The 15,821-nt window shown below is 39.6% G+C and overlaps 1 protein-coding gene across 1 annotated transcript in view; it reads right to left on the bottom strand.

The window, feature by feature from the left end:
• THOC1 (THO complex subunit 1) overlaps positions 1 to 9,559 on the bottom strand; it is a 58,201-nt gene extending 48,642 nt beyond the window's left edge. The window contains exons 1-7 of the mRNA XM_049901011.1: positions 9,475 to 9,559; positions 7,142 to 7,215; positions 6,987 to 7,047; positions 5,095 to 5,161; positions 1,574 to 1,692; positions 1,076 to 1,124; positions 604 to 699 (exon numbers count right to left, since the gene is read on the bottom strand). Coding sequence (XP_049756968.1) covers positions 604 to 699; positions 1,076 to 1,124; positions 1,574 to 1,692; positions 5,095 to 5,161; positions 6,987 to 7,047; positions 7,142 to 7,215; positions 9,475 to 9,528 — 520 coding nt within the window. The 5' untranslated portion in view covers positions 9,529 to 9,559. The remainder of the gene's footprint in view (positions 1 to 603; positions 700 to 1,075; positions 1,125 to 1,573; positions 1,693 to 5,094; positions 5,162 to 6,986; positions 7,048 to 7,141; positions 7,216 to 9,474) is intronic.
• Positions 9,560 to 15,821: the final 6,262 nt, after the last annotated feature.

Raw genomic sequence — 15,821 nt, 5'->3', positions numbered from 1 at the left:
AGAGACTGGAAGAACCTCTGAAACTACTGCCACGAGATAATCTTTAAACCTCAAACCAAAAATAGTTCCTGAAGTCTTCTTAAAACCAAGCAATATTTTAGCTTAACTAGTAAAAAATGTCTGCCTCGAGAATTACACTCTTTTAAGATCTATCTAAACCCACACCCACTGCTGTCGAATGACTCAATCTATAAGGGATCAAACTGACAACAGCAACTAGAAAGATCAGGAATGCAGGGCACACTGAGTTTATGTTAATGGGGGAGGAACAACTCAGAAAAAGAGAGTGAGAATGGCTGCAAAACTTGAAGAATGTGATCAATGTCACCGAATTGTGTATGCAGAATCAGTTGAACTGGTGTATGTTTTGTTGCTGTGTATATTCTCAACAATAAAGTTAAAAAAATAAAATCAATGATTTTGTTTCAGAATTACCCATACTATACATTAGGACTGATAATTACTTATAACTCAAAAAAACAAGGTCGACAATTTTCTATTTTATCTCTATTATTTTTCTCATTATCATTCGGCATATTCTAATCCATTAAAAACTGGAAAAGATTTTCGTGCAAAGCCTTTATTTAATGTATAAAAGCTTACCTGATTTTTCAGATAAAGGGAAAAGCCTGGCCAAAAAGAGCTGAATTCGTCCACAGAAGACTGTATTCTGGGATTTGGATAATCTTCTAAGGAGATCTAAGTATACATGGAAATGGCAGTTACACAGAAGAGATCAGTCTATGTTTATTACAACTATACCTAAGTTTTTTAACCAGTCTGTCAAGTAGTTTTCAAAATGGGGGTAGAAACCATTGTCCCAAAAACGTATTAAAATTTTTGGAACAAAACAAGCTCAACATGGGCAAGATAAACTTTAATAAATTATTGTTTTTTTATTAAGTACATTTATACCCAGAATAGAACCAGTTTAAAGTGAGTAATCAGTTTTAATAAAACAGACTGTTACTTAAAAATGAAGATCCTAACCTAGTTTTAAAATTTTATCACTGGTGTTTAATTCAATTATCTGATTTTTCTTGAAACATTTACATTTAAAAAAACAATCACTTACCATTGCACATACGTAGTAAATAATTCTTCCCCGCGGAATAAAATGTATTCTGAAATTAGGGCAGAAGTTATTGCTGTTGTTCAGAAGTTGCTGTACACTCTAACAGTAAGTCAGAGGAAGTAAAGTATTAAAGAGTACTAATGTGCACTGAGAATCTACTCTGCTTCCACTTTTTTAAGCAAGAATTTCAATAAAACAAATATATTTTCAGATGTGAGATGACTAAATATCATAATGAACTGTTTTAAACACGTGAACTATGCACGTTTAAGTTAACTGCTATCACTCAATCAAATTTTACACCTTAGGTTTTTCTCCACACGTGACTCTTACTTGGCTTCCCTAAGAAAGCACAGTATATGATTCTTTCACGTGGACAGACCTTTTGGCAATCAGCTATATTGTAAACATAAGCAAAAAAACAAAAAAAAAACTGCCCTCAGAACTCTGGATCCATAAAAAGACAATGTTAGCAGAAAAATAAACTAAAACACTTACTGATTTCCAAGTAGCAACATTTTTTTCCACAAAAGTGAATATTGTGTCACACTGATCCAAAGGAAGACAATCCAAAACGTCTCCCAGCAGTACAAAAGGTGTAGACGCGGTACAAATACCTTCAAGTGGAGCACAAGCAAATTTAAAATTAAAAAAAAAAAAAAAAAAAGCTGTATAGTAAAATAACCTATAAAAAACAATCTGAAAAATATCTTTAAGGGTACTTATTCACTTTACATGAACAAGAAATGAAAGCAACCCAAAGGTCCAAAAATGGGACGTGCTTGAATAATTTTTGATATGTACACTCAGTAATAACGATGATGATAATTCTTGATAACACTTTCAGAGCATTTACTATATGTCAGGTACGCTAAGTGCTTTACATAATTCTTGTAATACTAAGAGGTAAATACTATTATTATTCCCATTTATAGAACGGGAAAACTGAGACACAGAAAGGTTAAATAACTTGCCCAAGATCACAGAGCCAGTAAGTGGTAGAGCTGGGATACGAACCCAGGCAGTCTGGCTCCACAGTCTGTTTTCTTCATCACTAAGCTATTCAAAAGAATATAATGCAGCCAATTAAAAACGATGCTTATGATGACTGTAACAACTTGGAAAAATGCTTATGATATAATGGTAAGTGAAATAGGCAGGTTATATCATGGTTATAATAATAAAATTTTAGAAGACTAGAGAAACTAAAGCCATATACCAAAATGAATGGTAGTTTTTCAAAGTTGAGGAATTATGACTAGTATTTTCCCCTTTTCTCATCTCCAAATATTTTGTAATGTTGCTAAATTATCTTTGTGATTTGAAAAGATTATCTCCAAAAAAGATAACAAAAAGGCTCGATACTGATTTCCAGTATGATCAAACATTTAAAACAATAGTATTGTCTCAGGGAAAAGAATGGCAAAGTAGAAAGTTACCGTTTATCTCTAAAAGCAAAAAGATTTTTTTCTTAAAGAAAAAGGTCATTTAGACTAGCTAAACCACTGCTGACTAGCTAAGCATACTTTTAGCCTCCTGCTCAATCTTCCCTCTATTTTGAGGCAACAGGTACTTACTAACACTTGCTATATGTTCAAGAAAAGTAGCCACTTAAGAATGGTGTGTGGAAAAAAAAAAAAAAAAATCTGGGGGCACTGTAAGCCCAAGACACTGCTTTAATACAGTATGTCTAGAAAAAGAAGTAATACTTCCAGCTCTACTCCATACTAGTAAAGTCACATCTGGAGGCTGCTGCTACCCTTAAGAGAGATGCTGCCTAGAACAATGCGCAAACGGAGGGCAGCAGATTGCAGCTCAGTACAAGGGAAACCTTATGATAATCAGAACTGTCTAAAAAAGAATGAAACACTGAGCACCCATAAGTGGGCATGTTCCTGCAGAGCCTGGAGGACCACCTGCTAGGGACGTTACAAAGCTGAGTCAAGGCAGGGCAGAGGATGGATTAGATGACCTCTAAAATCCCTTAAGACACTCAGATTCTGTGATACGATTTGTCCTGTATATCCAAGAGATTTGAAAGCTATACTCCCTGCCCTGACTTTAGCATAGTCTGGCATAAGTTAACAATTATAGAACTTAATTTTTTCCCCTAGATTCTACCCTCAAAGATTCTGATCTAGTCACATTAAGCTAGGGCCTGAGAATCTCACTTAAAAACAGGGGTTCGCTAGTGATTATGCTAAGCCGGTAGGCATGGGAACCACTGGGTCATAGGCTGATTCCCCACAACTTTTCCAACCTGGGTCCCAGCCTCTGCACTGACCTCTCTGCTCCACCTGGACTGTGGCCACAGATAGCCCCTCCTCGATTCCCTGATACCTTGCTATGTTTGTGCCTCCATGGTTTTATCTACTATGTGTTTTCTATCTAAATAGTCTCCCTCCTCTTTATCATGCTGTATATTCTTACTCCAACTTTCAAAGCATAAACATCACCTCTTCTTAAAAAAAACCCAATATCTTTGGGCAGGCCATCTCGCCTGCGCTTCTGAAGCACACTGTCCATAATCCTGTTACAGCATTTATTGTATCTGAACTACTTACCTTGTTGTCTAGACTATGAGCTTTTTAAGGATAAGCATTTTTATATATTTTACCCAGTAAAATGTCTGATACTGAATAGAAGCTCAATAAATATCTGCCAAGTTGAACTTAACAAAATGTATTTATGGACAATTTGAAAACATGTCACATAAATAAACAATACCATAATAATCTCTGTCAAGTAGGGATTTTTCCCCACAAACTAAAATAAAAAAAACATTTATGCCTTTATTTACAGAAGTTCGTAAGTCCTTATCTTTCTCAAAATAAAACTTTTAAGTCTAGACTTTGTATAACTTCAAGTATTAAAAACACTACCAACCTACAAGAATTATATATTAAGCTAATGAATGAACCAAGCACACACTGCAAACTGACAGAAACTGGGAATAGAACACCACGTTGTAGAACTCGTTTAGGTATGGTTAGTGACTGAAGGGATCAGCAGAACTTATGAACTAGGCTGAAGTACACAAAACAGCTTGCTGCTATCCCAGAAGACCCTTTTACTTGTGTGCTCTAGTCTTTGTAGGAATATATATCAAAGTAATACGTGAATACTGTCTTACAGTTTAAAAGATACTTTTCACACAAATATACTCAGATTTAATCAAATGAGTATCTTAATCATATTGGTTAGAGTGCTGGTAAGCAATCTTTTCATTCCTTCTCTCTGCAAATATTTAATGAGCTCCTGCTATATGTTAGGCACTGTGTACTTACTATGAGCCTTGTTTATTTCAAGTCCCTTGAAATGATCCCCCACTGCCTCTGCCCCTTTTAACAGTCCCCTACCGAGTTTTCCTGCCTGCAGTCTCTTCTCCTTCCATAGCTCCTCCTTGGCATGGCACACAAGGCCCTTTATAAATGACCCTAAGGTACCCCTGCTGCCATTCTCATCATTCTCTCATCTTCCTGCTCAACAGTTCTCCACCCATGCTGAACTTTGCCTTTTCATAGTCATTCCCTTCTGCTTCTGCCCGACAAACTCATCATCCCTCTCGTCCCAGCTCTCATGTCACTTTTACTCTATCCTCCCAAACACTTCATTCCCACTTGAACCACAGTACTACACCACACAGTAACATGCTTTTTTGTCTGATTCTTCCATCTGCCACTAGCTCCTTATGGGCAGGGAGTATGTTTTATTCACCACTGAATCTCCAGCCCTACCTCAGTACGAGGCACATAGTAGATGCTCAGCAAATATTTACCAAATGAACGAAACTGGAAAACAAAGTGCCAAAATGTGCACTGCATTACAGAGATAGAAATAAACATGAGCTAAAGTCACTAGGACAGCCTCATGGCAAAGCTGGGGTTCAGGCAGAACTTGAGGAATGAACACGTCAGAGCAGGAGAGAGGTATGGCGAGAAGAAATTTTAAATAAAGCATGGCATGTCCAAGATTACTTTAAAAAAAAAAAAAAAATACAACAACAGAGCCATACTTACCTTCGGTTACTCCCCCAATAGCAAGAGAAATAATAGCTAAGACATTTTCACACGATGAATGGTTTATCTACCAATAGAAGAGACAACAATTTAATTTAGGGGCAAGAGTTCAGATTAATAACAATAAAAACATACTCTGTGACATTAAACTGATTACCATAAATATGAGATATAAATATTTCTTCTAACAAATAAAATTACTTTCTAAGAGAAAATACAAAAAAACTGAACAGTAACAGAGATAAGTTAACTGCAGAAATATAACAAATAATGAACAGACAACTCACTCAAAATCCAATGGTCTCAGGAAATAATTACCTGGCACATTTAAGACTGCAGCTAATTGAGTACAGAAGTGCTGAGGCCATAACTCAATCAATGCCACAGGGCAAAGGTTGGGCCAGGGGCATTAATTGTACTAGTGCATTCATATGCCTGAGGGAGGGTTTTCATAGAAGGGAGGTTGTGTTTAGTTTCTAGAATAATCATAATAAAGACTGTCTACTGAGTGTTCATTAAATGTGGTTTTACACAACAACCTGGGAAGAATGGCATTATCGACTCTTACAAACGAAACTAAAACTCAGAAAAGCAAAGTAACTTGCCCAGTGCCTCCCAAAGGGTAAGTGACTAGGTCAGAAAAACAGAATCAGTTTTGATCTGGATGTGTCCAAGAGGGAAGGATGCTGTGTTATGGCCATTTAAAGAAGATCTAGCTTTCCAGGACCCAACCTTCACTTAACCGAGAATAAGGTGTTGAAATCTTTCCTATTCTTTCATTAAGGTGCCCCACAAGTGGTAAATAAATTCATATTTTTTCATGTTTAAATTTCTCTAGTGAAGTTAGATCATCCGTCCCCCGCACCCCCCAGGCAAAAAAAAAAAAAAAGCAGTTGCTAGCAAGTCGATTCTGACTCATAGCAATCCCATGTGTTTCGGAGTAGAACTGTATACTCCATAGGATTTTCAACGGTTGTGACCTTTTGGAAGTAGATTGCCAGGCCTTTCTTCCCAGGTCCCTCTGGGTGGATTCAAACTTCCAGCCTTTAAGTTAGTAGTCCAGCGCTTGACCATTTTTGCCACCCAGAGGGGTCACCGAAGGTAGATACCAAAAACCTAGTGCCGTCGAGTTGATTCCGACTCATAGCGACCCTATAGGACAGAGTAGAACTGCCCCAGAGGGTTTCTAAGGAGTACCGGGCAGATCTGAACTGCCGACCCTTTGGTTAGCAGCCGTAGCACAAAACCACTATGCCACCCGGGTAGAGGCTGTAGTTATTTACACATGGTAACTGAAGAGGAAGGTGTCATAGGAAAATAAGGGCATGGGAACCCAGATCCCATGTTGAACATTCTTGGACTGGAACATCTATGCCACTATACATCACTGTTTACACAGAAAAGTCAGAAAATTCAACTTTAACCTATAGTTCTTCCTCAGTAAGACCTCAAGCCACACTCTTTTTATACTCAGTTGCAGAGGGCTCTTCTTCATTTATTAAACCAAACCCTTAAATTGCATTTGTGCTATCAAAATCCTTAATTATTATACAACGCCTACACTGACTATAAGAAACCCTAGTGGTACAGTGGGCTCCATAGGAGAAAGGTATGGCAGTCTGTTTCCATGAAGATTTACAGCCTTGGAAACCCTATGTGGTTGCTTCGAGTCAGAATCAACTCAATGGCAGTGGGTTTGGTTTTCCGGTTTTATATACTATGACCAAGTCCACTTTCACAAAGTAGCAAGTGCACTGTACAAAAAATAAAAAAAGGTGCCTTAACCATGTTTAAATATCCAATCTAACAATAAAAGCAATGTTTTTTTGTAGTAACTCTGGGATTAGTAATTTGTTGGCAAAATTTTAACAATTAAGGAAAACCAAACTTACAATTTCTTCTTCTAGAACACCTCTGAAAGCTTGATCAAGAGTGCATTTTTTTTCATTTTCACTATTAAGGAAAGAAAGACAGCCTCATTTTTTAAACAGCTCAGGGTAAGCATAAAGATTTAGGCAAACAATTTTCATAGGTGTCAATGCCTTACCTGCCAGGTAACTGGCTGAAGGTACTCAACAATGGCTTGATGTTTTTGTTGTTCAAGGCTTCTCTGGTAGACTTCTAGAAAAATAAAAATGGCAAATAAGTAGAAAGATTTTGTTATTATTTACTAAAAAAATATAATTATTAATATAGCTTAGTATGCCTAACTAAAAAAATGTTTATACCTGGGAAAAATTACCTATACACCTTTTTCTTCATGATCCTTATTCCAAATGGCACCAACTAATACAAATCCTCATCACTTTAAACCCGGCAAGAGCGTACTAGCTAGCCTTTCTCATTCCAGGTATCCCCTTATATCATCCCCTTAACTATCACATTCATGATGGCATTCTACTTTGGAAAAAAAAAAAAAAAACTCCAAATGGCTTCTTATTCATATGTTTTCATTTTGAATTTTCATACCTACCTCTCAAGGTCCTTGATGCTATCCCACTCGGTCTATCCAATCTTATTCCCCACTACTCTCCAACATGAAACGCTACACTAAATTCTAGCCATTTTTTCATCATTTTCTATCAAGTTCATTCTAGTGTGTTCACATTCATACTCCCACCTTCTCATCCAAATTCTATAAGTTTTTCAAGACCCACCTCCAGTCCGTCTTCTCTATGTAGCCTGCTCAGCACAGTCCCTGACATGTAATTAGCACTGAATAAATAACTGCTGACCATCTTAAAGTAGTCATAATTTAAAGACACAAATACTGTAAGGTCATTCGTTCTGTGAAAATTCACATACACTTGGAAAGTCACTGTGTTAGATGACTCTAGAGGAGTTAAGAGCTATGCTGAAATGTCCATTCCTGGCTCTCCCACTAATTTGTCATTATCATTATCGTTAGGTGCTGCAGAGTATCTTCCGACTCACGATGACACTATGGACTACAGAATGAAATACTGCCTGGTCCTGCGCCAATAGGCTGTATAATCTTGGACATATCTCTTACTCTCTCTGCTTCATTTTCCTCACCAATAAAATAAGAGGGCTGTCTTAGACCCATACTACCAGCAGCAGCAGTGGCATTGCTTGGCAACTTGTTAGAAACGCAGAATTTCAGGCCCCACTCCAGATACTGAACCAGAGCCTGCACTGAACAAGGTAGCCAGGTGAGCCTACTGCACACTAAAGTTTGAGAAGCACTGGACTAGATGAACTCAAATTACACCATCCTTTCCAGGACTAATACGACCTTGGATATTCCTAGTAGTTACTCTTAGCTGTTACTCTTCCTAGAATTTCAAGGCACCAAGGATGACAGAAAAACACACAAAAAATTATTATGATCACACAGACATTATATAATTCGTTAAAAAACAAACCCCACACTATATGGAAAAAAAAAACCTGCAGAAAGAAAACGACTGACTACAAAGAATAATTTTTTTTTCCACAGAATTTTCATTCTGGCATCACTATTACCACCCAATCACAGTTAAATACCTGAAGAGTTGAACCATGCCTTGAAATACTGGTACAAATGCTAAAGAAGAATACAGCCAAACAACTTAGGAAGAACAGTGTTTCTTCATAATGGGAGCAGCGATGCACAACATAAAGAATACTGGGTCTGGAGTCAGAAGAATCAGTGAAGTAAACCACTTAACATCTTTTGGGGGTCTCAGTTTCTATCTCACATACTGGTGATAATAAAATTTAGCCTATCACAGTGCTAGTCTAAGAGTTAAATGAGCTAACGTGAAAGCGCTCGGAACGGTGTTTCCCAAATGCTTAAACCACCCTTCTCCAACACGCAAGAATACGGTGACATCTGGTAACCCTTCCCAAGCTGACCTGTTTGCTTTTCCCCACTTAGGGTCGTCTTTTCCATCTATTGGGACTGAGATACGGAAGATTAAAGGGTGGTGAACCGGCGGCCGGTACAACCACCTCGGCAGCTTAGAAACTCGGGCGAGAACCGGTTCTCCAGGCTGAGCCACTCCCGCCCTCCCCCTTCAGCAGCTCCCCTTCTAGTTCTGGAGACACCTGCCCGCTAAGCTAACACTGCAGAGGAGCTGGACCGCACCGGAGGTATTCTTCCGGTGAGATCTCCACACAAAGCGCAAATGCACCCAGAACGCAGGGTCCTGAGACCTGCCGGCGGGAGGGCGGGGACAGGCAGCAAAGGACGCGCGAAAAAGCTAGGGAGCGCACCCCTCCCTATCTCCCAGCCTCCGACGGGGCCGGGAGTAGACGCCGAGGCGTACACACCTCTGTTCCCGCTCTACCCCAGGGGAAAATTCGAGTAATTTGAAGGACAGGAGAGCAAAGAACAACGCCGGCTCAGGCCTGCACGTTCCCGCCGCCGAAGCTCACCGTAAACCGCGTCCGCGCTTCGGGCAAACTAAACAGCGGCGGCGTCGGAGACATCTTCCCGGCAGCGCGCGCCCGCCACCGCGCTGCGGCGCCCGCCGATGACGTCAGGCCGGGAGCAGCGAGTTGGCAGCTCCGTGCGGCTAGAGCGGCCTGTGAACCGTGGGGCGGGTAAGTTGTGAGTTGAGAGCTTCCGTGGCGCGTGAGTTCGGGTGGGCGTTGGAAGTCTGAGTCGGTCAAGCAGTGCTTAATCCGCCTTCGCGGGTATGGCCCTTGGGGTTGGGGGATGTGGGCGGCCTCGCCCTGCCTGCTCGGCGTTGCCGGGCAGGGAAAAAGCGGGGTCGCCCACCTGCATCGCGGTGGTTTCCCTGGGGTTGGAAAGCTGGGTGAATGGCGGCTAATTACGGCCTCAGAGGGGCGGCGCAGGAAGGTAACTGGTGTCCGAGAATTTAAGGTGTGTGCGTTTGGTAGAAACAACGAGCTGCGGAAATGATGGCCGTGGCCGCCGAACCGTAGTCATTCAGCCTGAAGCTTGAGATTTGAAGTCGTGAAGGACTCTAGATTTGAATATTAGCCTTGTGGAATGAAATGATACTTGGCTCACAGGGCTGTTGAAAAGCTGGAATGAGATAATGAATACTACGCGCATTATAAATTGGTAAAAGCGATGTAAGTATTGTTTATTATTAATATTTTTACTCTTGGAATCAAGATGACTTTAAAGTCAACTTTTCATTTGACTTTACTGGCGCATAATAGGACTCTACTGAAGAGAAAGACGGAGCAGAAGTGCAGTACCCGGCGCTGATTCGAAAGTGGCTGGCACTGGGTCCAGGGCAGAGGCAGCCCTTGCAAAACCATGCCTCCTAAGCAGTTTCTTCCCTTTCCTCCTCTCACAAGAGAGATGTGGCCAGTGAGAAACCTACTGGCAGTAACACTCCGTTAGGGTTATGCAGTGCAGTAAGAGACACCGACCCCAAACTTTGCTTCCGCATGTACCTAAGTGAAGAAAGCTAGACCTGCTGTATCTTGCCTGTTCCTTTATTTACATCCAACAAGGATAAAGGAAGCTAATAAAAAGATAATTTCCACAGAGCCTTATCGCAAAGTGGAAATTGTGCATACTGATGGCTAGCTGGAGCATTGCAGTCTATTTTTAGAACCAATCAAATCATTCAGGTTTTATTGTATAACTTTAATTTCCAAATTAGCAAAAAGGATTTAGTTTAAAAATATACTTTGTTAATCTGAAGGTAATTGATGTAATATGATTATCATCACATTAAAAATGATTATTAATCTGGAACATAGCTGAGACCTCAGAAGTAAAAAAAAAATTTTTTTCACAAAATCCAAACCCAAGAAGAGCTGGGGTTTATACTAGGAAGGGCACTTGGATGTTGAACAGCCAGTTGGATGATATCCTTTGGCCATACTGGTTGCCCAGCACAATTCCTCTTACTTCAGGGGCCTTGGTGAATATTGGGCTACTGTTCCCATCTTCCCTACCATTTGAACAGAGTCCATCTACTGAAGAAGAAAGTGAGGCCAATGCATAGACACAGAGCTTAAAGATGAAAAAATAGACTAAGAAATGAAGAGAGACGAAGATAAAAATGTTAAGTAGGGAAGACAGATGGGTAGGAGGGAGAGATGATGAAAAGAGAGATTGATTACAGCACAGTTTGAGCACTGGACTTTTTCATGTCAGATGACAGCTCCACCACCATCCATTTTAGTTACATGAGCCAGTAAATCCGTTTTATTATAGCTTCATGCTGTTTGGAGTTGGACTTCATTTGCTATCAAAAAGTCCTAATTATGCCTGGAGCAGCAGAGGAAGAGGAGCCCTGATGGTGCAGTGGTTAAGTGCTCGGCTGCTAATGGAAAGGTCGATGGTTCAAACCTAGGGAAAGGTGTGGCAGTCTGCTTCCATAAAGATTTACAGCCTTGGAAACCCTATGGAGCAATTCTACTCTGTTCTGCAGGGTTGCTATGAGTCAGAATTGACTTCATGGCAGTAAGGTGGGTAACAGAGGAAGGAGAGTCAGGAATAGGAGGAGGATATGGAATATGTGGCTAATTGCCTTCATGAACAACTGCCTCTACTGTGAGACCAGAAGAACTGGATGGTGCCCTGCTACCATTACTGATCAAAGATTGTATAGAAGAATCCTGATCAAAAGGGGGAAAATGTAGAACAGAATTTTAAATTCTTATGGACTTCAGACTTTCTGGAGCCAAGGGCGCTGGATGAATCTCTGAAACTATTGCCCTGAGATAATCTTTAAACCTTAAACCAATAACATTCCCTGCAGCCTTAAAACCAAGTAATAGTTTAGCTTAACTAGTAAAAAAAAGTCTGCCTTGAGCATTATACTCTTTTAAAAACTATATATGGTGTCAAAGTGACAACAGCAACTTGAAAGATTAGATAAGAACCTTAGGGAGCAGTGAGTTTACGTTAATGGGGAAGAAACAGCTCAGAAAAGGAGGGTATGAATGGTTGCATAACTTGAAGAATGTAATCAGTGTCGCTGAATAATACATGTAGAAACGGTTGTATTGGTGTATGTTTTGCTGTGTATATTCTCAACATTAACAGCAACAAAATAAAATCATTAAAAAAAAAAAAGTCCTAATTAATGTAGGAGGTGAGGGGGAGTTTCATCTACAATTGTATGGGTTATTGTTTGCTTTCCTTTTCATTCCTTAGTCCCAAAATGAGAAGGTTGGACTGCCTGCTGAAGTTCTGAATGGGATGGATTAGCTTTTGAATGATCCAGTCTGCTGGAGATTATGGTCTAACAGGTGTATACACCTGCATTACCTCCCATGAGCCAGGTGAAGTCTAGTTGGATTTTGCCCCGAACAGTGGTAGTTGGTTGATGTTTTCTGGATACATGGGAGAAGAGAGGGGTGAATTGAGCGGTGGTAGATGTGAACAGGAGCGCTCATGTGATCAGGAAGTGACCGGGTAAGTGGGTGCTTTCTAATGCTGTAGTGATGGTGACTCTCAAATTATGTACCTCAAAACTGCCTGCCTGAAGAAATGGGGGCAGCATTTATCATCTGGCTTCAATTTTCATTCATCAAAGGCTGCTTCATGGAATGTTGCTGTTGGCATGTCTGAGTCCATAGAGGGTTCTCACAGGTGTTCTATGCAATGACATAATATTACTGAAGCCCTGGGCAAGGGAAAAAAAGATATGATGCAGCTGAGGTGAAATGCTGTCATTTTCACCTGTGTGGAGCTGATGTCACAGCAGTCGCAAGTGTAAAAGTGGGCCCAGAGGATGGGAGGCAGGGCCAAGGGATATCTAATATAGGGAAAAATTTTTTTGACTTCTTAATCAAAGGGGGAGCCAAAATAAATTACAGTCTTCACAAAATGATGTGGGATCAAGTATATCAACTGTATTTAAAAAAAACTAAAGGGTAAGCGTTAATAGAATCTAAAATAATAGATTCTATACCTCTAAGATCACTGAAGAAAATTAAAAAATATATAGATCATATAAAAAAAGTTAGAGAACAAAGGAAACTGCAGAATCAATCTCTGTATGGAGTGTGTATATGTGTATGTATAAGCCTTTATGTATGGATGTATATATATTTTAAGGTACAAATTACTGATGATAGAAGCAAAAATAGACATCAGAGGAAGGGTTGATCTAGCCTGAAGTTTATACATTTTGGGAGAGATGGTCTTTAAGAAGAAGAAGAATACAAATTATGGATAAAAAATTGATATGAAAGTGAATAATTTTGGGGAATGAGAAAAATGAAAGTACATTATAAATGTCACAAACATCGCAAATCCAGAAAAACTGCAGTATTATTTAACTGCCTGGTATGCTTTTATCATACTTTTCCTTTACATTTTTGAGTCCATGTTCTTTGATCACCTCATCATGTGACAATGGTTATGTAATATTTTTATTAAAAAAGAGAGGATAACTCGACCTTTTATTTAGCATAGTGAACATCTTATTATTGATAGTTTAGAAAAAAAAATTTTTGAGCTTCACAGCTAATTATTGGATATGCCACATCTGTAACTTCCTCTGCAGTTTCTTGCTCTGGTAATGCTTCTTGCTCTGAGAACTCCAGCCCTTTGGTACCTCTTAGTATGGCGCTTGAGAGCCATAGCCAGAGTTGGTCCATCTAGCCATGCCCCCTTCCCCAAGCAGGCCAATCCTTGGTGGGAGGAGGTAGCCATGAAGCTGGAATGTTAAGCCCTGTGGGTGGAGCTGAGCAGCATCTTTTTTTATTTTTTATCTTTCTCTTTGGAGTCCTGGATGCTGGATGGGGCTCACCATGGGGAGATTGTTACTGGAGGCCGGGAATATAGAAGATATAACAAATAGAAGACAAATGGCAAGCTGACAGACTTAAACCCATCCATTTCAGTAATCAGATTAAAAGTAAATGGACTCTTAAGTGCAATGTGGAATCCTGGATTGGATCCTCGAATAGAGAAAGGACATTAATGGGGAAACTGGTGACATCTGAATAAAGTCTCGTTATTTAATTGTAATGTGCCAGTGTTGGTTTTTTAGTGTTGATAAATATACTGTGGTTATATAAGATGTTAACATTGGGGGAGATGGTGAGGAGTATACAAAACCTGTGTGTACTATTTTTGCAGCTTTTCTGTAAATCTAAAGTTATTCCAAAATATTTACTAAAAGATATAAATAGACCAAATATCAAATTAAAGCCATATATTGTCAGTCTGGATTAAAAATCAAGACTCAACTCTCTGCTGTTTGTAAGAACACACTTTAAAAGTAAGGACAGATAAGTTTAAAATAAAAAGATGGAAAAAAAACCTTTGTAAATACTAATAAGAAATGTAATGTTATTATATCAATACTGGAAAAAGTAGCCTTGTAGACAATATTACCAGAAATAAATAAACTCGTTTCATATTTATTAAAGGGTAATCTCGTCAGGAAAACATAACAATCCTAAATGTGCGTGCATTGAAAACCAGAATCTCATAATACACAAAACAAAAATTGACAGAATTAAATGGTGAATTAGAAAAGTTCGTAATCATAGTTGGAGATTTTAATATACCTCTCATTAACTGGAGCTTCCCTGGGAGGTGCAAGTGGTTTGCTCTCAACTACTTGCCAAATACTGGTGACATAGCTTCCAGCATCACAGCAACACACAAGCCTCCACAGTATGACAAACTGACAAACATGGCTCCAGGAATCGATGGAATATCAGTTGAGATGTTTCAATAAATGGATGCAGTGCTAGAAGTGCCTACTCGTCTATGCCAAGAAATTTGGAAGATATGTACCTGGCCGACTGACTGGAGAGATTGTATTTATGCCTATTGCCAAGAAAGGTGAGCCAACCAAATGCGGAAATTATTGAATAATATCATTAATATCACATACAAGCAAAATTTTGCTGAAGATCATTCAAGAGTGGCTGCAGCAGTATATTGACAGGGAACTGCCAGAAATTCAGGCCGGTTTCAGAAGAGGACGTGGAACCAGGGATATCATTGCTGATGTCAGATGGATCCTGGCGGAAAGCAGATATCAGAAGAATGTTTACCTGTGTTTTATTGACTATGCAAAGGCCTTCGACTGTGTGGATCATAAATTATAGATAACATTGTGAAGAATGGGAATTCCAGAACACTTAATTGTGCTTATGAGGAACCTGTACATAGATTAAGAGGCAGTTGTTTGGACAGAACAAGGGGATACTTCGTGGTTTAAAGTCAGGAAAGGTGTGCATCAGTGTTGTATCCTTTCACTGTACCTATTCTGTTTGTACGCTGAGCAAATAATCCAAGAAGCTGGACTATATGAAGAAGAATGGGCATCAGGACTGGAGGAAGACTAACAACCTTGCTTGCTGAAAGTGAAGAGGACTTGAAGCACTTACTGCTGAAGGTCCAATGCCACAACCGTCAGTATGGATTACATCTCAACAAAAGGAAAACAAAAATCCCCACAACTAGACCAATAAGCCACAGCATGATAAATGGAGAAAAGATTGAAGTTGTCAAGGATTTCATTTTACTTGGATCCACAATCAACAGCCATGGAAGCAGCAGTCAAGAAATCAAAAGATGCATTGCATTGGGCAAATCTGCTGCAAAGGACCTCTTTAAAGTGTTGAAAAGCAAAGATGTCACCTTGAAGACTAAGGTGCACCTGACCCAAGCCGTGGTATTTTCAGTTGCATCGTATGCATGTGAAAGTTGGGACAATGAATAAGGAAGACTGAGGAAGAGTTGACGCCTTTGAATTGTGGTGTTGGCAAGGAATGGACTACCAAAAGAATGAACAAATCTGCCTTGGAAGAAGTGCAACCAG

The sequence above is a fragment of the Elephas maximus genome, chromosome 11 (assembly GCF_024166365.1).
Source record: "Elephas maximus indicus isolate mEleMax1 chromosome 11, mEleMax1 primary haplotype, whole genome shotgun sequence".
NCBI classification, from domain to species: domain Eukaryota; kingdom Metazoa; phylum Chordata; class Mammalia; order Proboscidea; family Elephantidae; genus Elephas; species Elephas maximus.
The sequence above is the reverse complement of the archived record's forward strand: the minus strand, read 5'-3'. Positions and strand labels throughout refer to the sequence as shown.